Source organism: Parambassis ranga, chromosome 22, assembly GCF_900634625.1.
Source record: "Parambassis ranga chromosome 22, fParRan2.1, whole genome shotgun sequence".
In the NCBI taxonomy this organism is placed as follows: Eukaryota; Metazoa; Chordata; class Actinopteri; family Ambassidae; genus Parambassis; species Parambassis ranga.
The window spans coordinates 9,756,814-9,782,192 of record NC_041042.1 but is presented as its reverse complement, the minus strand read 5'-3'; the positions used below and the strand labels follow the sequence as shown (position 1 = coordinate 9,782,192).

At 42.8% G+C, this 25,379-nt stretch overlaps 1 protein-coding gene across 5 annotated transcripts in view; it reads left to right on the top strand.

Moving 5' to 3' along the window:
• LOC114427211 (AT-rich interactive domain-containing protein 1B-like) overlaps nucleotides 1–25,379 on the top strand; it is a 166,503-nt gene that overhangs the window by 69,064 nt on the left and 72,060 nt on the right. For all 5 annotated transcript variants that reach the window (XM_028395105.1, XM_028395103.1, XM_028395102.1 and 2 more), the window contains one exon: nucleotides 7,652–7,756. In XM_028395105.1, coding sequence (XP_028250906.1) covers nucleotides 7,652–7,756 — 105 coding nt within the window. The remainder of the gene's footprint in view (nucleotides 1–7,651; nucleotides 7,757–25,379) is intronic.

The window sequence follows — 25,379 nt, the reverse complement described above, 5'->3', positions numbered from 1 at the left end:
GGCGAGCAGTAGAGTTGTCAGGATTTGACTGCTGGTGTTTGAAGAAGGAAGTCATTCCCTGTAACATTTACTCCCCATAGTAAAATCTACCTGTCCGCTCTCCTTTGTGAAACTGATCCTGGTTCCTCTATTGACTTTAACTATTTCCTCGTCCTGTTTGAAAGGAGGCTCTGGGGAGAGGTGCTTTGGCATAGATGAACTGATTGGAGGAGACATGCTCGCTTTACAGGGACCTACATGGAATGAAGCAGATTCAGTGGGTTAGATAAAGTAAATCATGCTCTTGAATGCCACAAACACAATTTCCACTGGTGTCTGCTATGCTTTGAAATTATAGTAACTGCTACATATACAGGGATAAAGCATGTATTGCTGGCACAGACTGAAATGCTCACAGTGAAAGGTATCTCTATGATTTAATGGAGGCTCTGTAAAGGAAAACAGCCCTGAGATTGGCAGGAAAATATCAATAAGTTATAAATCAACCTGTCTCATTATATAATCTTCTTATGCTGATGGAAATGTAATGTTTAAATCCTCATTAGTCTTTAGTTATTACTGCATTTTAATTACTTTTGAGAGTGTTATTACTAAAGCACTAGTGAAAACTCTATAGAAACAACATGCTGGGATCCATTTAGACCTATAATGGTCACCACTTCCAGCGTGTCATTTCCTATTTCCTGTCTGTCCCCTCTCCACCCCCAGCTGGTTGCAGCAGCAGGCCCTTTTCCCCACCCTCTGCCACCCCCGCTTTTAATCACACCAGGTTAATTAAAAGGCCATCGGGCCTTTCTGCTGCCTCGCCCTCCCCCTGGCTTTATTACCCCCTCACTGCATACTTGCTCTGCTGCTTCAGTCACCATGGCCTCCCCTCTTCACACACACACACACACACACTTTCAATCACACGGAAATGGGAGCTCACCTTGGTGATAGTAGGGAGGTTGAGGGGACAAAACGGAGGAAATGAGAGACATGAAGGACTGTGTGTGTGAAGAGAGAGAGTCAATTGGATGTGGTGAGAAAAGCAAAAGGTGTGTGTGTGTGTGTGTGTGTCGTGAGGGCATGGTGTGTGTGTGGGTGGGTGTGTGGGTTTGGGTGGGGCACCCAAAGTTCAATGTCATTAATTGGTCACCATTTGAATATTAAGTGAAGAACTCTGTTAATTAACAGGATAATAAAAGTGCTGCTGGCTGGAAGGGGGTGGACAGAAAGAGTGAGGGAGGGAGGGAGAGAGGGAGGATAGGCTGTAGAAATGGAGGGCATATGGTGAGATCGAGAGGAGGAGGTAGGAGAGAGAGAGAGGGAGAGAGAGTGGCTGGGTGCGAGGTGATAAGAGGGAGAGAGGCGTCCGTGGGTAAAGGTCTGGCAGTGGTAATTTGCGGAGAGCCGCGTTAATTGTCATAACCTTTTAAATGGCAGAGTTTATCGGAGTCCTCTAAATGTCCCTGCGTATCGCCACGGCAACCCTGGGCCTGCCGCTTTCTGATTGGCTGTCACTGACGAGCACTTAAGCTTGATGAGTTTTCAGGCAAAAACTAAATGATAAAATTGAAAAAGGAATATAAAGTATACAGTATGTTAGTCAGATTTTTTTCTCTGTGTGAATGTGTGTGATAGTGTGCCTGCATGTGTTTGAGACAATGTTTTTAATTTAGTGTGTGTTTTTTTCTTTTCTTTTTTTTACCTTCACATTGACTGACACTTGCTAATTGCTCGGCCAGAATCCGCCACTGTTTTTTTTCCTCCCTTTTTTTCCCTTTTTTGATTTATGTTTGTTTTTGTACAGCCGAGCTGCAATTCAAATGCAAATGAATAGGAGAGGTGTTTTTGGAACGGTTAGGACAATCATAATGGCTCCGAAAAAAAAAGAGGGCCGGTAGTTAGCGGCACAGCACCCTAGGGGCCTCATTTAGCTGCCATTTGTTAGGAAATGCCGCTACATTTGTTCCTGGATACAGACTTCACAGACAGAGAGAGAAAGAGAAAAAACACACATACAAAAAAAATGTCACAGTCAAAGTCGAGCTCGCCAACACACTGCTATCGTTCCTCTGAGCTTTAGCAAAAGTCATGTGGGTGTGCACCAGTTTGGGTGGATGTCCTCTTTAAATATGAGCCAAAGCAATTTAAGTGAATGGGTGGAGAGGGGTAGTGGTGACAGGGACTTGCATAGTGTGTCTAGTGAAGATGGTACAAAGACTGGCTCTTATTTGATTAGCCTGTGTAGAGAAATAAGAATGAAAGTCCTGGCAATGGCATCTGCAGCTAACACTGTTAGCTTCATCTGACATCATCCCTTAGGGGAGGCCGACACACACGCACACACCAGTGTGTGGTGTAGATGTGTATTTGTTTGTGCATATGTGTACATGTTTGCTTCTCTCTGGGTAAGTACTTACTTCTGGCTGTGTGTGTGTCTTGTGTAGGCGCGCTGGTCCTCTCTTGTAGTCTCTTTGTGCTAAAGGTCAGGGGGATTGCTGAGATAGAATCCAATCTGAAGGACACAGCACTAGAACAGGCCCTACTACAAATGGACCTATTAAGATAGGCTGGACTCACACACTTACACACACACAGCGCTTCAGTGATATATAAGCACACACAGGCCTCGCATACAGAGCTATTTCCATTCTAATGGTCACCTTTTCCCTGATGATAATAATAGGCTGTATCCCAGAATAAATGCCCATCATTTACATAGAGTGACGGAAGTTGGAATGCCCTGTAATGCATTTGCAACATATACGAAATCAACATTTTCCAAATTTTCTGAAATGGACCAAAAAAAGAAAAAACACACACATGAAAGGCAAGTACATCATTACAAACATGATTTGTCACGTTTTTTTGGAGCACGGTGTAGTTCGCTCTCACTGCTGATTGTTGCTTCAATTATGGTTCAGTCAGTCTGATTGGTGTGAGCATGTGTGCATGTGTGTGTGAACACAGGATGTTGAATATGGATGTCCCCCACCTACCTCACCCCACCCCCCAAACACACACTCCACTCCCTCTCTGGTATGTAGACTCTTTTTGTCTGTTGTGTGTTTTTTTCTTTAAGCCAGTCATTTTTTTCACAGTCTGTCCTTTGTTACCACTAAAAATGCCTTCAGTAGTCATTACTGGGAGAAAGCAGCCAATATGCACATAAATAAAGACATTAAGAACCAGTACAGTTCCATCACACTGACCCGCTACTTCAGAGTGTGTGCACTTTTCCAGGCCTTGCCCATAGACAAGAGAAGCTTTCTGTCCTTGGTGTAATGTGGAAAGAGCTGGTGTGGCCAAAAGCACTGGTGTTAATGGGGTGTCTATGGTTAAGCAGTGTGTGCTGCTTGAATATGGGCCTCTCTCCTAAAGACATGCAATTAAGCTTAATTTTTAATGAATATTAATGGCATTAGCGTCAGATTTTGTGGAGATGTGCATCTGCCAAGGTGCAGGGGAAAAGAGGGGGATGACTAATTCATTTGGTAGTCATGAGAGGAGCGGTGGAGACAGGGAGGGATGAGGGGAGAGAGAGAGAGAGGTTTGGTGGAGGCGGTATTGATGAAGAGAATCAGGGTGGAGGAAGGGACAGAGATGGAGAAGTGGAGGTGGGATGGAAGAGGTCAGAGGGAAGGAGTGTGTGGAGAAAACAAGAGATTAATCACAGGATGGACTAGAAAAGAGGGGGGAGTAAGACAGTGAGAGTACAGTGATGAGGGGAAGCAAATTTAAAAAATAAATATAAAGTGCAGCAGGAATAAAACGATGGTGAGGGGTTTATTTCACCCCTATATTGTCATATCAGCCAACAAAAATGTAAGCATCTGGAAAAAAAATGCCTCAAAATGTTAAAAAAGAGGAAACAATGCTAAAGTATAGTTTAAGTAAGCCACACCTTTTCTTCACTATGTTTAAAAAAGGAAAGATCAAGACAGATGTCAGTCAAAATCAACTGAACTTTATGCTGCTGAATTTTGCTCTTGTTGCTTTCTGTTGTTTCAAAAGGTGTCATCAAATACGCTTGCTGGCTGTCATGCTGGTTTCATTACTTTTTTTTCTTTTCTTTCGAAGACAGGCAATCAAACTCATACAAGCAAAGCGAGGCAACATTTCACCTGGCTCCTGTTCGACTGTAGTAAAAAAGTGGGGTGTAACCAATCAAAAAGAAAAGTGGAAAGTTGGTTGTACGTCATGATTACTGTTTGGGGCACCGCTGGGGACTGGACTGCTAAATAACTACAATTCTACTGTAGTAATCTGTGACTTCTGACCTCCTTTGTGAAGGCACAGACAATGTAATGCAACAGTGCAAAAGATTAAATTACAAGCTGAGCCATGCAAGCTGCTTTTTTTTTTTTTAAATCACGTGTCAGCCTCATATCGGCTGTGTGCAACAGCGACACATTGCTGCTTCACGAATATTTCACTCTGACTCCCGCTCCTCCGGAGTGGCTGGGATTAAGGTGGTGCTGCAATATTGATTTACGTCCACATAAAGCCTCTCCGGCTCTATATATTACACCACATTCAGCAGTCATCTATTCAATCAAATCTAATATTACACTGCCTCTCCACACAGCTGTCTAATAGCATTTAACTCACAGTTTGATTCCTGCATTCCCTCATGTACTTCAAACGCTTGCCTTCAATATCCTTCATTCGTTTCTACTATGCCAAGATGAAGTCTTTTCAAAAGCACGGAGGATGAATGAGCGTGTCTGTGTGTGTGTGTGTGTGTGTGAAGACAGGATTAGCTGTGGCCTTAGGCTTAAGGTATGGAGTGGAGTGTATTTTAGAAGCTTCTAAATTAGCTGGGAAATGGGATTTTGAGACAATGGACTGGAAAAAACTCAAATGAAAGGATGCACTCGCAGCACTCCTTCATTTGCCTCTGATGTTCTCTCGCTCTGACTTTTTTTTTTTTTTGTCTTTTCCTCCCTGGTCGATGTCTTAGTATTTACCCCATTCACCTTCTCTTTTCTTTTACTTTTCACCTTGTGTGTTTCTCACTATTTGTGCCCTCATTCTTCCCACTGTGTCCCCCCCACCCACCGCCCTCCCCCCCACACCGCCTGTGTCCATATTACAGCTGACAGTAATGATGTAAGAACGTGAGTGTAAACAGTAGTATGAAGCTAACCTCACTTTGACCCACTTAAAACAGAAATCCCCCGAGTACAGACACACACACACACACACACACACACACACACACACACACACTGTGCAGACTCATGCCTGAGTAAATATTGGACTTGGGTCAGCAGCCACTCTTCTGTTCCCAATTCACTCTGTGAGCAACTAGCTTTATGTGTATGTGTGTGTGTGTGTGTGTGTGTGTGTGTGTGTGTGTGTACATGAGAGCCACCACACTTCTCCCTCCTCACCCCCCCCCTTCTCCAGGCATCTTTTTTTCTCACCTGTGGAGGTGTGTTTATGTCTAAAGCAGTAGTCTGTTTCTACTGTAATACTTTCGACGTTTGGCGTGCATCCCCCCCCCCTTTTTGATAAACACTGGGGGGGGGCGAGCAGACAAACACAAGCCTGGGCCCTGGGAGACAGAAACTAGCATGCTAGCATGGATTTGTTTAAATAAAAACAACAACAACACCTCTGTTCTTTGGTCCTGTTGTTGAGTGTCTGTCTGCACACACAGACTTCTGGATAATATGTGATCCAGTTATTGAGCCACATTTGGTTGTTAGAGGGTTTTCCTCTTGACTGAACATGTGGTTAGGAGTGGTGCTGTTTTTGGGGCCATGGTTGAAATAGGAGAGCTGTTACAGCACGATTATTACTCTGTGTGTTTTATTTGGCAAAGTGGATGTTCTAACACAAGCTGAATCTGAAATCAGGACAACTATACAACTCAGTCACACTTGTCACACAGGTGTTGACACAAACACATTATTCACTTTTACAAGTAATGCATTAATAAATAAATCAACAACATGGGATAATTTGAACAGGATTTAAATAAAAATAATAAAACGTATTTTTTCTACAACACTTGTGACTACTATGTGTCACTGGACAATCTGTGAAATTGTGGAAGAAAAACATTGTTCTGTTTTTCCCCCATAAATTTGAATGTCAAAATCACATCAGGCTATGCTGTCCACCAAATGTTAAAGGAGCATATTTTATTTATATAGTAGTGCTATAGTGCAGTTAAGATCTGTATGTCTTTCTTTAGAAGTGGATGAATACATTGTTTTTTTGTGTGCAGCTGTATGACCAGTACTCTGAATATTCTTGAAAAATTACTTTGATTTTCTGCAGAATCTACAGAAGTATTGTTCCTACATCATTCATACCATGGATGCACAAAGTATTACACGGTTAATGCTCTAATAATAGCTGAGTTTTCACATGAGACATCTCTTGCTGTTCAGGATAATCTCCAGCTATAAAATTATATCACCTAGCTGACAGGAATATTGCCTACCTACTACAGTATAATCACACAACAGATAAGAAATCAAACTGTGGAGAAAAATGGATTTTGAGTTTAAAAAAAAAAAAACAGGAAGACATTCTGGGTATATGTGTGCTTATGTGTGTACGTAGCAAGCACTTGCGTGTGATTTCTCCCTGCGTCTTGTTGATCAGTTATCACTAATCCTTCAACTCAGAGCTCTTTAACAAGTTGCCATTGTGCTGCCGACGCTTAACATGATGGAGGAACGACCTTCGTGGTGAATGAAAAGAAGAGGGAGAGGGAAGGAGGGAGAGATACAGAGGGAGGGAGAGGGAGAGGGCAACACCTCCGACAATGGGGAGAAAATTGGTTTACACTAGATAGGCTTGTGATTACAGAGGGAAAGAAAATGACTTAGATTGAACAATAGGACTGAGTGTGTATATAGGAGTGTGTGTGTGCGTGTGTGTGTGTGTTTCAAGGATTAGTGGGTGGTTAGGCCAGGATTTGGTTGAAATGAATTGGTGGGTATGTTGTGCGTGTTTGGATGTTTTTCAGCTTTCATGTACTGTAACTGTGTGTGTCTGTGTGTGTCTGTGTGCAACACGCTTCTTTGTTTTGTGACTTGATCTAACTGGGAGTCTTTATTACCGCCCTGTAAAGGTAAGACACACTCAAGAGACCAATTTGTTCCCTCGTCTCTCTCTCACACTTTTAGACTCTTGTCATCATTGCAGACTGTATCGTTGAAGATGTCTAATCTGTGACACAATTAATGTTTAGCATAAAAAAATACTTTCTGCAATGGAGCCGATGTGACTAACTGTATGTTTTTATGTACCTACATATATGTACGCATTCGATTTTAGACAACTATGTCCTTGAGGCCTTTAACGGCTGAACCATGAAATTATTAACCTGTTCATAGACGCAGCATGTTGCAACAAGACTGTACTGAAATTACCCCAAGCGCTATTTACAGCATTAAATGTGCTGTTCCCCCCCGCCCCCCCCCCATAAATTTGAATGTCAAAATCACAGTAGGATGAATACAGACTGTGTTGAGTCTGTATTCGTCCACTTCTAAGTTTCCTTTTTAAAAAAATACACTGACATCCGCGCCTGCATATCTGTGTGAATTAAAATTATACAGATTACGCTGTCAAACAGGTTACTACAATTAGATATCTTTTTCATTGTGGACGTTCTTTGTTAATATTTCTTTGTCTGTCTTAGGAGGGCCAGCAGGAGAACTACAGCATCAGAGGTCCTGCCCCTGGGAATTCTGGGAAGGCCAACAACGAGGATGGTGTCTCCCAGGACCGCCCCTCCAGTCTGCCGGTGAGTGACATGTCCAAATTGGATAAATACCCTCCCAAACACGTCATCAAACCACAAAGAAAGACGATTCCTTAGCTTCAAGTGTGATGTTCATCTTTAAGCCCATTTTTTTGTCCAACCACTGTCCTCTGCTCGCACTGTGTGACCCGCCTCTTTGTTTCTGATGTGCCGTGGGATTTGGCTGCTCATTTCAGAGCTTATGTCTGTGTTTTGACTGGCGTCCACGCCAAAGGCAAAAAGGCCACATGTATCATCTCGTGGCCTTAGCGCCACACACTCACTCACACATACACGCACATGAACAGAAAAGCATATGCACCGCCAAAGACATCCCCTCCACACACACACACACACACACAGTGACACATGCAAACTCACGTGCACTGCCTCTTGGCATTTGGGCAAGCTAAAAATCGTTAAGCAGGTTGACTGGAGGAGTAATTGAGAAGAAATGGTGAGAGCAGGCTGATCTATGAGGGAAGAGAGATGTGGGCTTTTTTTTGGCTAAACTAATCACTTTTTACTCCATCATTCCTCCTCTCCTTACAGCTCCTCAACACTTTCAAGAATAGAATAAATAGACATTTGCAAATGGTCGCAAATATTGGCACTGCTTGAGGTGTGTGCAGTTTAATTTACCAGATATTTTGGAAGAGCCCCAGGAGTGGAGGAATAAACTGCAAGGAAAGCTAAATTAAGTGTAAGAACTGCAATTAGCCATAATGTTCTGTGCATATACAGGCACTTTTAATGTCTGGCTGCACTGGCCGACCTCTGTCTCTCAACATACACAGATGCTTGACTTTGTTTCAAATCAGAGCTAATTGATCTGTCCATTTCTAAGGGATTCCTATCACTCCCCTACATACACACACACACTTCTTTTTCTCTCCATCATACACTAACAGAATCTCATCTGCTTTATCTTGGTATTTCTTTTTTTTTGTTTCATTTTCATTCTCCCACACTCTTTACCCCTGCTTCCCTTTCTTTCTCTCTCCTTCTCTCTCTAAAGTATCATCATGAAAGCTCCCTCCCATGCTATAATGAGAAATGGCCTTGATGTATCAATGTGTGAATCTGTAGCGAGAGAGCAAGACAAGGAGAGGAGCCACTGCAGTCGTGGGGGCCGATCTATTTGAACCACCACCACTATCACCCCATATTCCCTCACCACTTTAATCCTGGCGTTTTACCCCTTGGGTTCTCCGTGTGTTTTCACATCCCCTCCAAAGCACATGGATCGCCGAGATCCTAATCGGTGGCAAGTTTTGATGTGAGAGACACAGAGAGGGGGAGAGATGGATAGATAGAAGGGAGAGAGGGAGAGAGAGAGAGAGAAATTGCTCACTGTTTGCCAGGCTCTTCCAGCAAGCTGTCATGGCAGAGATGTAACCGTCCCCCCCCTCTCTCTTTCTTTCTCACTCTCTCGCCGGCGTTTGATGTCAGATCTAAAGCTGCTGTCATCTTTTTTTCCCTTTCTCTCTGTCAGGAGGGAGGGAGCGCAGGTCGGCAAAGTGTCATGTTGTTGTTTTGGGACGAGTCTGCTGTGTGATGTGGCGGGATTTTTGAAGGGAGACCAAAGGGAGGAGTGCTTTAGTAACTTATCACAAATGCAAGTCACAGTGCCCCTAGGGCCTTTTAAAATGTAATGTAGTGAAGATAGAGAAAGCTTTGTGTTCCATATCATACAGTATCTATATTGTTAAAGCTGCTATTACTATAAAATCACCATCTCTGCATTGTAGCAGTTACATAAAGACATTGCATTGACATTGCTGTAAGTCTTGACCATTGAGTAGAATTACATCCACATTAGGTGAGCATTAAATGAGATTGCTGTTGAAGGATTCAGCATTACAGCATCTATCTATCTATCTATCTATCTATCTATCTATCTATCTATCTATCTATCTATCTATCTATCTATCTATCTATCTATCTATCTATCTATAGAGTCCTGTGATGATTCATAAAAAAGTTGCCTTTAAACTGCAAACCTGTTTCCAGCACTTCTGGTTGGAATTGATGTAACCCATACATTTGGACAGAATTGTCCATTCATTTGTTCCTGGACATCACTGCTTAGACTGTACAATCACCTGATGGAATCTTTCAGTTTGCCATTTTCAAAATGACCCTGATTTTCCCTGGATGTGTGTTGCAATTACGGGTCAATAAAGGGTGACATGTTGCTGACAATGTGTTAGAGCTGGACTGCATGATTGGCAAGAGATGACATCTCATCTGCTGCCCTGTGAGTTGTGTGATGTTTTTGTATGTTGGTTGGGGGGGAGGAGTGAGAGCTCTCCTCTCTACAGGCCAAGCCCGTTCTTCCAGTGGCAGTGAGGTGAGGAGCCAGGGTTTACGTACCCATTGCCCCCACCCTTCTTCCTACCCAACCCACACACCGCCCCCCCCCCCCCCCCCCCCCCCTCCCGTTCCAGTCACTACATGTTCCCTGCTCTCCGGCATTCCCCTGACAGCCTGCCAAGCTGCTGCACAGCCTCCCATCCTCTGGGACATGGGAGAGGATGGCCAGCCATGTGGAAAGACAGAGTGAGAGCTAGGGGTGGGAGGGTGAGGTGAGGAAGCAGGAGAGAAAGGGGTGAAGAGCAGGATGAGAATGTGTGTGAGAGAGAGAGGAAGAGAGAAAGGGCGTGAAGCGATGAAGTGAAACGTGGTTATCTTTTTGTCACTTGTTCAGGGTGAGGGATGTTGAATTCAAGCTATGGGGTTCCGGCAGTGGTGTGTTATTCACACTAGTACACGCACATGCACACTCACACACATGCACACACACATACAAAAACATTCTTGTAGTCTTTCAGTGCTCATTTGCCCCTCCTTGACTTATTTCCCATCAGACAAAGGAAGAAAATTCAGAAACACTATCTCTCCCTCTCTGTCTCCTAGCTCTCACTCCTGTCCACCTTGCCCTCCTCTGTTTTTCTGACTGTTAGGTCATGAATGATTGACAGGGCACAGCTGGAGAAGCCTACACCCCTCCCCTCTCCCTTGCTACAACCACACACACACGGACCTCTTTGCTCGTGAACTCACATTCAGCACATACTTTGATGCACATTCTGTCCCTTTGCGAGCCGTTTTCACACACCGTGTGTGTGTGCTCTACCCGAGCATGTCAGTCAGGCTGCCTATACAGTATGTGCTCTCACTCTGGCTCTCCCTACTGCTGTGTTTTATTTTAGAGTCCCCAGGCAGGCAGACAGGCCAGCAGGCAGCACAGAGTAATGTCATCCAGCAGGGTTAGATTCAGCCTCCACATTAGTGCACATGGGGGGGAGGAGGAGAGGAAGTCAAGAAAGCACAGAAATACAAGGGAGATGAGGAGGGAAGGAGTGATGAGGAAAGTAGGAAAAATAAGGAGAAGCCATAGTGAAATGAAAAATAGATCTCTCATGGATATATGATTGGAAGCCATTAAGATGCCATATAGATACATACAACATATATTTTGTAAAACTTTCTATGGACTGTATTGGCGACATTTTACTCCTGCCTATATTTATGTGATGCATATATTTTTGCAGTATATGGTGAGGGTGTGTGGGGGAAAGAGGACTCTGAGACGAGATGTTCTCTGGACCCTGCTGCCTATTCTTAGAACAGACAGCAGCACTGAAGGCCACAGCAGCTCCCTGCCACTGCTGGGAGCACACAGGCACTCTGAGAATAGGACAGCTAATCTGAAGCCAGTTTCACACTCTGAGGTGTAGTCATGGTCATGGTCACACCAGCTCTAAACCTGTAGACCTAATAAAAGTAGGTGTGATTGATTTGGACTCATTTTATGTGTGTTGTAGGCTATAGGTACTTCTCAGGATTTCATAATTTACCATACGATTGGGGTTTCTGTGTCAAACACACACGCATACATATACCGTAATCCATGGTTTCACCCCTGCCCTGCTTCACCGCAGACCCAGATATCATGACACAGTGAGTTAGAGGACCCTGACTTCATCAAAAATGCAGACAGGCTATTTTTCCGCTTGTATGCCGGCCTGTTTTCGTTTGCTCCTCATGAATCATTTAGTGCGCACACAGTTTCATGTACACACATAGTTTTTTTGATCCCCAAGAGCCGGGAACATGTGTTTTTGCCAGGGCTTACTATTTGTTCCCCTACAGCATGATAACACAGATGCACAGGAAGTAGAATTGATCTGCAGGGAAATTTCTTCAAGTCTTTTCATCTTGATACATCATCAGAATCTTTTTTTGTTTTATTATTTTTTACCTGAGGATTCACTGGTGATTAAATAAAATCAGACTCTTAGACATATTCTGTTCTTATTCAGAGGTTGTGTTTCCAGTTATTTGTATTTAGACACAAGTAGCCACATAGAGAATCACTTTTTGGATGTATTTATTTTTTTAGTCTGTAAGTAAGCCGACTGTGCTACAATTCAGGATCAAAATAATGACAGGACAAATCATCTAAAGAGGAGCCAGTAAAGGCGCTCCTCCTTGTTTCCAAGTATCTCAACTGCAGACGTGTCCTTTAGCAGAACACTAAACACGTACCACTGCTCCTCAGCAACAGACGTTGCACTCTCATCCCCTGCAAAGGAGAGACACACCGACAGAAAATTTCCCCATGGAGATCAACAAAGTATTTTTGCCTGCTGGATTTATGTGGCAAATTTTGATGGCTACACACTGTTCTACCTAGCAGGAACTTTGTTGCCCAGTGTAGGTTGTTAAAACAAACTGGTAACACAAGGCTGAGCAGCAGTAAGAGAGGGTGGGGAGAAGCTCTTCAGCTGCAGAGGAGGCCATATTTAAACCCAACCACCCTTGACAAACTGGCTGGCTGAAGCCCTGCACGACAGAGCAAAGGGCACGATGATGGTTTGTGTTTATGTGCATGCTCTCTGTTTGAGCATTCCCCTTGCTCAGCCATTGCCCTTATTCTTACACATGTGTACACTCCCAGTGTGTCAAGGCTTTCTGATTTCAGAGTGTGAGGGAAATGGAGAGGGATGAACTTGGTTAAGAAAACACCAGTCCGGCTCCACTGGCGCCTCTCCACCAACCTCTCCTACAGAGGAGGAGAGAGGGGAGATAAGAGAGGAGGCAGAAAGCAAGCAAGGACTGACCCTAGAAGGACAGAAATGTTCCCCCTGTGCATCTTTTTTTTTTTTTTTAAATCCTTTGCCCATCGGTTCCCCTCCTCTGGCGGGTTTGTTAGAGCAGATTTGGAAGACTAGTTCAAATACAGGACGGAAGTTGTAGTGGCTTAATGCTGTTGGTTTTCATAAACACAGCCACACACACACACACATACAATGATATAGCAGCAAAAACTCTGTGTATGAGTAGTTTTTGGAGGATTAACACCTTCCTTACTGTCCTCCTCGCTCCACCATGGGACAGTGTGCAGTGTGACAGTGTGTGAAAGCAGAGGCTGCTAAATCGGGATGTTGAATGTACACAGTAAGTGGACATGACACACTGCGTGCTTTACTAGTTTTGCTTGTCCTTTTTAGGTGTTACATCCTGTGTTGTTCTTAATGTGATGCGAAGATCTTGTCCGGACATCACCCCAGTTCACTCCTTTGGATGTTGTTTTTTTTTCTCGCACTCCTCTATATTGATCTTTGAAACACTATCTAGATCTCTTGTGCGTGCTTGATATATAGATTTCATTTTCACCAGCCATTAATGCCAGATACACCCTTCTGGCACTTAGCCTTTCATTATAAATGGTGATTTTCTGTTACCACATTAATATTTAAATTAACTGTTAAAATGGCTCCAAATGTTATTGAGCCAATCTGAACTGAAGATTGGAAACATCCATTTTTTTATTCATTAATAGTTTGGATATGGGAACTTTCTCCTGTCAAATGAATCTGGAAGAATTTCTTTTCCTCACTGGATAATAGTGTGGACTGAAATAACAAATATTTGAAGTTGAGTGATATTTGGTGCAGCTGAAAAACTGAGAAAGAAGCAGTTATATGAGGAAAGACCCCCTTCCTTTTCCTCTTTATGTTATTCGACCTTCCTATCGTCTCTCCCTCCTGCCTCTATTTTATACCCACTCTTTCCCTCCTTAGCTTCAGTCATCCACTACTAACATTTCTAGGTTTATTTTTATGTCTGGTCCTGGATGCCTGGGCTCCCTGCAGGCTGGCTACGGCAGGGGAGGAAGGATGGAAGGAGCCACCCGAGGACAAGAGGAGGAAAAAAAAAAGAATTAAAGGGGGGAGGGATGGAGGAATAGTCTGTCATCACCATGGCTCCCTCTGGCTGCTGGGAGGCTGAAATTACATCTGACTGTAGTTCAAGGTAGCAACATCTCCAGCGTTGCTATAGTGACAGAAGTGTGTGTATGTGTGTGTGTAAACTCCTTGGGAGGTTTATTATGCATGATCCACACTGTGACTAGTCCTGATGGCATTACGGTGCTGTTATTAATCTACTCTCATAAGATATGTGTGCTTTAACACACCCTCATACGCACACAAACACATCCGTGAGTTCATACTATTCATACACACACACACGACCCATTTCACAGCTGGATTCAAACTTCATGTCGTGCCTTTTAAAGATTAAGATAAAGTTTTTTCCTCTTATTATCTTTGAGAAGGTTTAGCTGGCTGCACACTGTGCTTACAGGCAAATTGTAGTGCAAAAACACACTCACACACACACATTTGTTCAGATTGAAGATAGCAGTGTTTGGGTAGTTAAAGCTGCTAATATTGTACTAGCTTTTGTTTCATCAGACTGGGAGAGCAGGGAAAAAGCATTTTTAGACAGATAGTAAATGGCACTGTAAGATAGAAGAGAAGAAGCGGTGTATGTGCAGAAGAGGGATGGAGGGATGAAGAGGGTGAAAATAATGTTCCATTAATGCAGAGCCAGGCTCTTGCTGAGGGCCCTGCGCCAATCTGCATCTCCCTACAGTCTGCCTGCTATACATTTTTCATGAACGCTGAGCGAGAATTAGCGACGGATTGCGGCTGCAAATTGCTTCTCCTTGGTCGGGGGGGGGGGGGGGGGGGGGGGGGGCGATGAAGAAAGGGAGACAGAGAAAGAAAGAGGTAAAGAAAGGAGGAGGAGATTTAAGAAGAGAGGGAACACTTAAATAGAAGGAGAACAAGTGTGTACGAAATGTGGGGAAAACGGGAGAAAATGATATTGCTCCTCTCCTCTGCTGTGCTCTCCTTCTTCTCCTCCCCTCTCCTCTCTTCTCCTTTCCACTTCTCTCTTTATATTTCCTTTCCTTGGCCTGTGCAACGTATAGTCCTGACCCCAATCTTTTTCCTGCTTTCTCCCCTCCAATATAGCCGACCCTCATTTTCCACCCATGGCCTTGGCTTCTGTTATGACCGGCTGACTGTTTTGTGCGGACTGGTTCCCTCTTTGCTCAGCATTTCCTTGAAGAACTTTTCCTTCTCTGAGCTTGTCAGTGTAGGTTACACTGTCACCATTTTCTGTCCACTGATACATTATTACTACAAGATATAGGATGGACCCTCAAATGTGTGTGTATCTGTATTGATGAAAAGAAATTGTTTTTTGAAGACAGATTCGTGTGTGTGTGTGTGTGTTCAGGGCCTATGATTGCTGCTGTAATCTGCTCTCTCCTGCCAGCCACAGTTATTACAGTTGTCGATATGGTGCTCAGGGCTTTATAGACACAAGCAACCAGAGTCAGTCTGGATGCCAGCCAGAGTGTGTGTGTGTGCCAAAGTGCTTTATATTTGTTTGCGCCCTTGTGTGTGCATATGTGTGTATGATCTTTTGCTCTGAGTGTATGTAATTGAGCTCTCTGCTCATGTCAAGGCCAGTTCAACAGTGTGTTAATTGCTTATGTTACAAAGTGTTAGTCCCAGCAGGATGTGCATGATATCTAAGGTGTGACTGTTTATTCCTGCATGCTTGTGTCTGGGGCCATCTTTGCTTGGACAAGTTTACTACAATAATGGGTGGGAGAAAAAAGGGGGATGTAATAGATGCAGGCAAACAGCATGTGAAGAGAAGAAACCTGCTTTGGTGTCTGGAAGGTGGAGGAAAAATAAAGAGACGGGATGGGAGCGAAAGATGGAGCTGGGGAGAGGGGCCTTTGAATAGGGAGGAAAAAGGAAAAAGAAGGAGGCACTGAAGTGTAGAAGCTTTTTCCACATGGCATTCAGCCCTGACTGATGCCTGTTGTTCAGTCCACTTCTACTGTTTACTGTCCTGCCAGCCTATTACTATCAGGGCTTGGCAGTGGGTTACAATGGGACTGAGACAATGTGTAACATTTGCTGTCATACATGCATTAGCGCACACACAACGCGAGGGTCACTGATGGCCCATTTTTTCCAGTCGCACCGCTCTTTTGGAAGTGTGCGACCATCTGTCAGAGTTGGCCAAATGATTAAACAAATCCTCCCTCCCTCTTTTTTCTCTCTGAGAGCGTGTGACTGGCTTCTCTGCAACCTGTGACCTCCAAGAGGCATGAAAATTCCCTCCGCCAACGGGGCGTGAAAACTTGTGTGTGTGTGTGTGTGTGTGTGTTCTTTTGCTTTGCTAAAAAATAAAACTCCCATCTCTTGACAAATGTGCCACACTAACAAACAATGTCCCTTCTGTTCAGAGAAAACATCTTGTTTTTAATGGATTCTTTATGAGCTGCAATTCTTGGAAATGAATGTGTGTTCTCAGTAAGGTTAGGTTATTATAATTGATTCTTATTAAGTTTTAATTGTTGTTTCTCTATGGACTGAGTACATTTTAATTGGTCTAATTATTTCATTATGTCCCCCTTGAGTCCATATCATCTCTAAAACCCCAGTGGAAAAATATGCAGCAGTCCATCTTACACAAATAACTGCTGACCTACAACAAGTGTCTTCAACTTTTATTACTATATCAGTGTAATGGAATAAAAGACTTCTTGTTAAAATAAGTGCTGACATGTGTCCCATGTGACCTGCCAAGTAACTGAAGGTTTTTTGTGTGTACACGTACAAATCTAACACACTGAATGCAATGGCAGAAAGGAACTTTTTTAGCCAAGAACTGCATTTAAAATATTAAAGCACATGATTTATAACATTAATCTATTACAGCTTGCAAGCACAGATATTTGTGGCCTATTGCTAACATGTTTTTCATCTTTAAGGGACCTGTATATAGGATTTAAGGGGATATGTTAGCAAAAATATTTGTTTTTTTAGTCTATATTTACAAATCATTGTGTTTTTTGTGAGCTTTAAATAAGCCTAATTGTGGATTTAAATTGTGATCATCATTAGAATGCCACTCCCCAAGAGAGCAGTACATAAAATAATAATAAAATAACCACTTAACCTTAAGTTCGTTATGCATTGTGATTTATTATATTCAGATTACATTCCTTTTTGCAGATCCTTTTGCTCATCATCTGACTGAGTAGTTCCTTTATCAGTGACCAAAAGACAAATGTCCATTTATCCACCCAAACAGGAAGAATCACAAGAAGATTAGTCCCATTCACAGAGTTTAGACTTTTCACACACAAACTAACACACACACAGTCATTTTGAAGTCTTGTGATAGCTTTGCATAGCATTTGGGCTAATGGCGTGCAGTGTGCTTCCTCCTAGGTTGGTGCATCCATTAGCAACCATATTACTGCCACATAATGGCTTATTGGTTGGTGGGAAAAATTACCAAGAAGCAAGGATGAGGAGATGGGGAGTGAGAGAGAGAGAGACTCAGATAGAGTTAAAAAGATGGAGAGAGTGAAGTAGAGAAAGCCATTTCTAACAGGGCCTCTGATTGAGTTACAGCTGTTATTATTTGTCGTCTCTCGAATCTTTTCCTCTCTCTTCTTTTTCATTTCTTGATTCCACCCTTCTTTCTCACCCTCAGGGCTTTAGGAGGTTTTTATCTTTCTAATGAGCCGTTGATTCTTTTTTTTCTGTCATTACCTCATTCGTTCTGGATGGAAGGCAATATTTGTCATACTGTCAAGCCAGTGTTTGCATCTAACCTGTGTGTGTGGCTGTGTGTGTGTGGACTGTGCCAGAGCAAAGTGTTGTAAAGTGTTTACACCATGATTTTGGTTGGCGTTGGTGGTAGAAGTGGACGCAAAGATCAGAGCAGTTTGGCGCGGCGGCCTCGGTCGCTGTTGCTGTACTCGCAGCCTTATCACTATGCAGCGCTGTGGGCGGATTGCACTTGACTTGATTGCTTTAATTGGCTGGATACAGTTGCGGCACACATAAACACACACAGGGTTATAGCTGTTTCTGCTGCTCAATGCTGTTATATTTTGTCCAGCTAACGTGGGACTCTGCACTGTTCTGTTCAACTTTGCATGAGTCATTCTGCTCCTACACAGTCAATATGCATATTCTGTAAACACACACACACACAGATATACAAACAGACAGTTTGGAGTAGGGAAAAGTTTAAAGGTGATCCTCTGTTATGAGCAAAATTCATAAATATGTATAAGTCGCAGATTCTAATGCATGCTCTCACACACCCGAATGAACCACCTATGTGTCAGTCATTGTATGTATGCATTTCAGTGGCTGCTAGGAGGTAGCTCAGCAAGCATGTGCTTACTTGCTGGCTTGGCTTGGCTTGGGTAGCGCACGTGTTTGTGTGTGTGTGTGGGTTAAAACGAAGTGGAAATCAAATTCACCTTGAAGTGTCCTTCTCTCTCCCCTCGCCACCCCCATATTTTTGCCTTCGTCTTTGCTTTGAACACACTGCAGTACTCAGTTCAAAGAGAAATGCCTTCTTGTGTGTGTGTGTGAGAGAGAGAGAGAGAGAGTGAGGGAGATAGAGAGTGTGTGTGTGTGTGTGTGTGTGTGCTAATGTGTGTTAGGAATGACAGCTGGGTTTGAGATAGAAAGCAGAAAAAAGAGAGAGAGAGCGAGACCCACTGCTGCACTCCTCTAACATCACCCCCTCTTTCCATCATCCCCCCCCCCCCCCATCAAAGAGCAGCCAGGCTTAGAGGAGTCCTCGTCCTTCTCCCAGCATCCCCCCCTTCCCAATTAAAAACATCCTGGGACAGGGGACACAGAGAAGAGTGGGTGAGAGAAGGTCAACATAGGTGACAGACGGAGGTGGGATGGCAGGAATTGAGTCAGGATGTGGAAATCATGGTGATGTCGCAAAGATAAAAGTTTTCATTTGGGCCTCTGTGACCTTTCACCTCATTGGACAGAACACGTAGCTGAACAGACAAACAGCAGAGGTGGGACACTATAGGGATTTTTCATCAACGGACACTCACTGGCAGCCACTTGGAGCTAAAGTAGAAAATTTAAGCTTTTGTGTTAAAGTGCATATATGTGTGTATTTATCACATGCATGTTTAAGTATTTGTACACACATCTCTGTGTGCAGTGATGGGGGTAATATTTCTGCATGCATATGAATTAGAGCTTATATTTGTGCACATGCCTCCACTGAGAGTCTGGGATCTTATTGGTACATTTGACCTAAAGGTCACCTGCTGGTAGCAATTGACAGTTTCAGATTAGCGCTCAATATGTGATATTCACAGTTGACTTTTGCACAGGATAATCAAACATGATTAATGTCTCCGTGCAACCGGCAGCCTCTGAGATGACCTGAAAAAAAATGAAAGGATAAGGATAGAACAACACAGGGAATGAAATGGTCTGAGATGAAATGATGAGTTTTAAAGATATTGAGGGAAAACTGACAAGAGAAATTGGCCTGTAAGAGCTGAAATACTCACATCCTCACCAGACCAGATGGGGAGTGTGTTCCTCCATCCCTCTCTCTCTCTCTCTCTCTTATTCTTACTCATTCCTCCTAGGTCCACAGAGGCCTGGTTAAGATGAGGAAGCAGCGGGGCAGGAGACAATAAAGGTCACCTCATCTTTCCCTTCCTCCTCCTCTTTTTTTTGTTCTTTCCATCTCTGAAATGATTTCCACTCAAACACCTTGGCCAACTTAATTATACCTCAGTTATTGGAAGAAATGTTGGAGTTTATCTTTGGAAGGAAAAAAAAACAAAGATTGGCAGAGGGACCGAGAAGGAAAGTTCTACAATTTTCTCTGAAGATGCATTTTTTAAACAATGTAATTACAGCACAGCAGTGCTAGATTAGTCGGAGCCTTCTTTATAATCATAGCTGCCTGAAATCAAAATGAAGATTTCATTTTATAGACGTAATGAAACACTATAAACATTAGAAAATATGAAAAAACAAACCAAGCACTGAACATGTCTTCTCTTAACAACAACTATAGTCATCCATTTTTCTTCCTCTTTATTTTCTCTTTTCCTTATTTCTTTTTTCCTCCTCCTCTCTTCTTCTCGTTCACCCGCTCCCCCCTGCAGTATTTCCTCCTCCTTCTCCTCCTCCTCCTCCTCCTCCTCCTCCCTCTCCTCCTCCTCTCTGACTCAGGAGGCTATAGTCTCAAAAAAAAGGTCAGTCCTGCCTGACATTTTCTGTGGAACCTCATTGATTTCTGCTTGCTGGATTGTGATTGGCTAACCTGAAGCTGCCTCGATTTCCCACCAATCCCCTTTAACCAGGAAGCAAGCCAGCCAGCTGACCCCGAGGTCAAGCAGCTCCAAATAGCTTTTTTGTGGAGTCGTCTTTGCTCTATGTTTCTCTCCTCTCTGCATGTGTACCTCCCTGCAGGCTGTAGGATGAGGAAAGAGAGAAGGATGGATAAAGGAGGAGGGTTAAATCTTAAAATGGAAGTTTACGAGACCAATGTTCTCATACTGTGAGATGTTCATGGACTCCCACAGGACCTTGATAAGACTCCAGAGATCTGCTGGCAACACGAAGAATTATTTCAATTTATTCTTTTCCACCAGAAAATCTGAATTTTGGGGAACATGTATATATGTGTTGCTTTCTGCTGTTAAACTGTGTCTGTTCATACGCTGGAGACAGCCTCCAAACTAAATGTAGATTTCAAGATGGGTTTTTGTGACATAATAATATTCTTAATCGGCTAATCTCAGTGAGTTATGCGGTGCTATACATTCACAGTGTCTTTGGATATGACATTTAAAAGACAGTTATACATGGGAATCACGATGCAGTCGATGGGAATGATCAATGAAAATGCTGGACGTAATGTTCTCCTGCAACACGATGTGACATGAATTCATTTACATACAGTACACGAGCAGGATTAAAAGCAAAAAAATCTCCTCTGACATTTGAAAAGGCGTCTGCTGACCCTAACTCTGCCCTCTGACAAACAAAAAAAAAAACCCTGCACAATGATGCATGCTTTTCCCTTCTTTTGATATTTCTAAGAATGGTTTGGTGCAGGTTATGGAACATTTTTCCCACTTTGTGTTATTAATGTGGATTTAGTTTTTCCTTAAAAACCTTTCCGGCAGAGTTGACTCCTGAGGCTTGACCTCTCAATTTGAAAGCTTACTATATATATCTCTGCTGGATGATGAAAGAGTTAAAAAACAGAAGAAACCAGATAGGTCAGATTAGATACTTCACATCTGCACAGCAACAAGAGACTGACATGTAAATTTCATCATCTGTCTGTGAAGGTCAGCCCAAAGACTGGGACCATGCAGACTTCATATGACTCTGACCTGTGCAACAACCCATTATAGTGAAAACAGGATGTTTCCAGCCATGTCTGTGTCTTTAGGATGTCTTCAAGGGATGCTTAAGGAAACTGATCCTTTGTATTCTGGGCATATTGAACAAATGACTTGAAGATGACAAAGAACCAAAAGTGTATTTATCCTCTTGAGTTATTTTTCTCAAATGGTTGCAGCCTTATTCAGATTCAGTTAAGTGTGTTAGAAAAGAAATCAACTGACAAAAACTTGACACCTAATAACATAAGAGGACCTTTTGATGAAAATGAAATCTGAAAGTCTGAAGTCTCTTCTAAAAATTCTAAAATTATTATTTTTAACCATTCAAAAGTCATTCGTGGAACTTTTGACACTGTCCTGTTGTGTTTACACTCCACTTGCCACCTTATACAGATAAAAAAGATTAAGTACTGAAAGGCTAGCAGTGTAGCAACAAGCCTGCATCTGTTGCTAGTGGTAACCAAATAACAGTTAATTATGTTATTTAATTATAGGGCAACAACACTCATAATGGTTGGAACTCTGCAGTGTAGCTCCAGTTGTCTTAAAAATGTACTTCTCACTTAGTTTGAGCCATTCTCTGCATCTGCATATTTACATTTGTTACTATGGATAAATAAATTAAACAAGTGTCAGCAGAAGGCAAAGGAAGTAACACTGAAAACATTTTAGCATTCACTTGTTTTTTACCTAACAGAGATGAGAGTTCTATACCTCTGTGCCCATCTCTGTCTGTCTTTCTGTCTGTCTCTGGTCGTGTTTTCTTCCTCTCTCCCCTTCCGGCTCTGCTGTGTCTTCCAGCAGAAAACGTTGTCCTCATGAGACAGCAGTGGCAGCGCTGGTAGAAAATGTCCGAACACAACGGCGTAAACAAACGGGCAGACAGCTCTCGGTCTTTCTCTGTGAAGTGATAATGTGTTCCCCACACTGTTTTTGTTCTCATGCTAATGAAGTGGACCGCATCGGTAATCACTTTCAAACCCTCAGCCAGGGAAAAAAGTAGAAACGGCAAAACAAAGGCTCGAACAAAAGGATGCTGTGCTGTTGTGAGTGTGTGTCTGTTGTGATAGCGTACAGAAATAAATGTAGAAATTTGAGGCGGATGTGTGAAATGGGATTTTTTTTTTTTTTTTACAAACCATACTGGTTCACTGCCAACCACAAGAACTCGCCGCAGGGGGAGGTCAGAGGTCATGGGATGCAGCTGATGAGGACAGAGCTCAACAGAATCAGATGCAGAATTAATTAAACCTGCTAATAGATGCAGTGGAAACTGTCCATACTTCTCACTTTCTTGCCTGACACAATGATTCCCATGCATTTCACAGATGTCCACTTAAAATCATCTTCAGCTTCTTTGATCTTTTTATGCGCTGATCGATGCACCTCGTATCTGTGGCAATCACCCTCATCTTGCAGTGAGTTGGTGGACAGATGCTGCGGACTCACTTTACCTTGTTTACTGTGAAGAAATCAACTTAAAAGTCCAGTCAGAGCAGCAGAGACGCTCAGCACCTGCTGTTATTGGCTGACGGCTCACTGTTAAAAACAATGTAAGTCCAGGGTGTCAATGTCTTGTCTCAGCTCTACTCGATTACTCATTGATCACAGGCGTACTGTAAAAACAGGACTGCCTGCCCTTTGACCTTTTTACTACAAGTCATTAAATGAAGGAAGTGAATCTCTTTCTCCTCTCATGCTGAACATTTAGAGCTAAAATATAAAAAAGAAATCACTGAAACAGTTTAACACAATCTCTCCCGCACCATATAAATAAAATGACAGATCCAATTGCTGAAACAGGTTTTAGCCATAAAGCCCATCTCAGCAGATGAAGGAAGGAGTCTTAACTTTCATTTCCTGCTTGGTTTCTCTCTATATATTAATGGCTCCTTTCCTCCCCCTCTTCTTTCATCTCATCTTCTGTTTTTTTTCTGTTTTTTTCTCAAACCTGGTCTTGTTCTCCTCTGGGCTGACAGAGTTTAGGCTATAAAGCTGAAATGCTGCCTCTTGAGAGCTGTTTGTTTACTGGAGACCTTGGAAATTAGCATGTTTCATAAGGCAAGGTACAGTTAGAGAACGAGTTGTTGTTAGCGATTTTTATGCTGTAAACATGTGTGTCCACTCCTCCACATGTGTGCGTTTTCCATTTTATCTGTGTTGCATGGTAATGTGTGTGTGTGTGTGTCAGCTCTCTCAGTGGAAGACATTAGGCTGCAGTAACAAGCTATTGATTGGACTGGGCAGGAGGCTGCTGCTGATCTCTCATGGAAACGCTGAGACAGGGAACAAGACACACATATGCGCATGCAGCGGTGAATACAAAATGCATTCATAACAAGATAAAACAACTCACCAAAAAAGTAACCTTGCAAGTTTCTTTTTCGTTGTTGTTGTTGTTGCTCTGTGGACGTCTTGCTTGCAGTCACGTTTTGGCGCTCGGGAGCTCTTGGGAAATCAGGCTGTGTGCTGATGTGATGCTTCTTGTTTTTGTATTTGGTGTTGATAAAGTTTTTCTCTTTTCTTCCTGTCTGTTCAGCTTTGTTAGCAACCACTGATCTTAACCCCGTCCCTTCCCACTTCTTTCCCACTGTTGTAGAGGACTCCTTAAAAAGAAAGCCTGTAATAATCATCTTCTTTTGAGTTGAAGTAAAAAACCTTTGATCACCTGCAGATCAGTGATTAGTTATTAAAGAGCACCACAGCAGACATTTATTTGTAATAAAATGTCACCCTGGAATGATTTTGTTAAAAAATATTCCCAGCATTTTCACCTGTGGGTATAAAAGTGAGGACCAGTTAACAAGAAAATCAGCTGTGAAATATTGATCGAGGATTTTATTAACATTTCTCTCTCAAAGTAAATTTTACTTCGGAGTGCCTACAGAGGCAAATACACAGTCATGATTCTCACTCATAGTCTGCACACACACACACATATACACACACACACACACCTGGTTTTGCTGCTACTGGTGTGATGTTGGCGTCCCAGAGGTAATTAGACTGAGGCTGGTGCTGGCTGTGCTACAACAGCTCAAATACCTGGACTGACTCTACTACACCTGTCTGGAGGGAGAAAACTGTGTGTGTTTGTGTGTGTGTCTGCTGCTGACACATGGCTGTACATGGTGGTGTTTGTCACCACGCCTGTGTGTCCTTATGATGTGCAAATGTCTTAACCCTTTTAGTAATAATATGCTCTCGTCTGTGCATCTGTGTGTACGTGTCATCACCTGCCAGCATACAGTTGTTTTGACATCACTCTGATCTCAGTGATAAGCCTTAACAACAGGAGCATATATGATCATCTTCTCTCTGACTTTCGCTCTCTCCTTTACGCACACACACACAGAGAGAGAGAGTGTTGTAGATGAAAGGCGAGACGTCTGGATTATAGAGAAGCTAACATGACAAGGCTGTTATCTGCTATGCTCTTTATGAATATCACTAGATGGTCTTTAGGATAGATAGCACAGGCTTTGATGATCGTTGTGTTACTGGAATGACATTTTGGCAGTTGTGTACACTCAAAAACACACCACAACATAATGCACCAGGCTCAAACACACACACACACACATACACAATCGCAAATGTAGGGATTTTCATGCAAGCTGTCGTCGTCTCTGTCATGCAGCTACGCACACATTTTTGGGGGGGAGAGCATGCTGTTATATCTCTTGCTTTCTTCTCTTTCTTTTCTCTGGCACACACACACATTACTTGACTTAATGTTGTGTGTTCTGAGCCGTGTGAAGCCAACAAAGGTTAGTTAGTTCGACCTCTGCCTGCTGTATTAAGCCCTTTTTTCGATCTATTGGAAAGGTAAAAAACAAACCAACTGGAGGCTAAAATTAGCTCTGTAATTGGGATGATTTTTGGATGGGAGTAATAAAGTGACTCAGAGGAAGCAATGAAAGAGAAAGAATGCCTTCACACACAGCATTTCATTTTAAAATGAGCTTTTCCCCCCCTGTTTATTTCTAATGGCTTTATGCCACTAGACACATACTAATAGGATTTTTA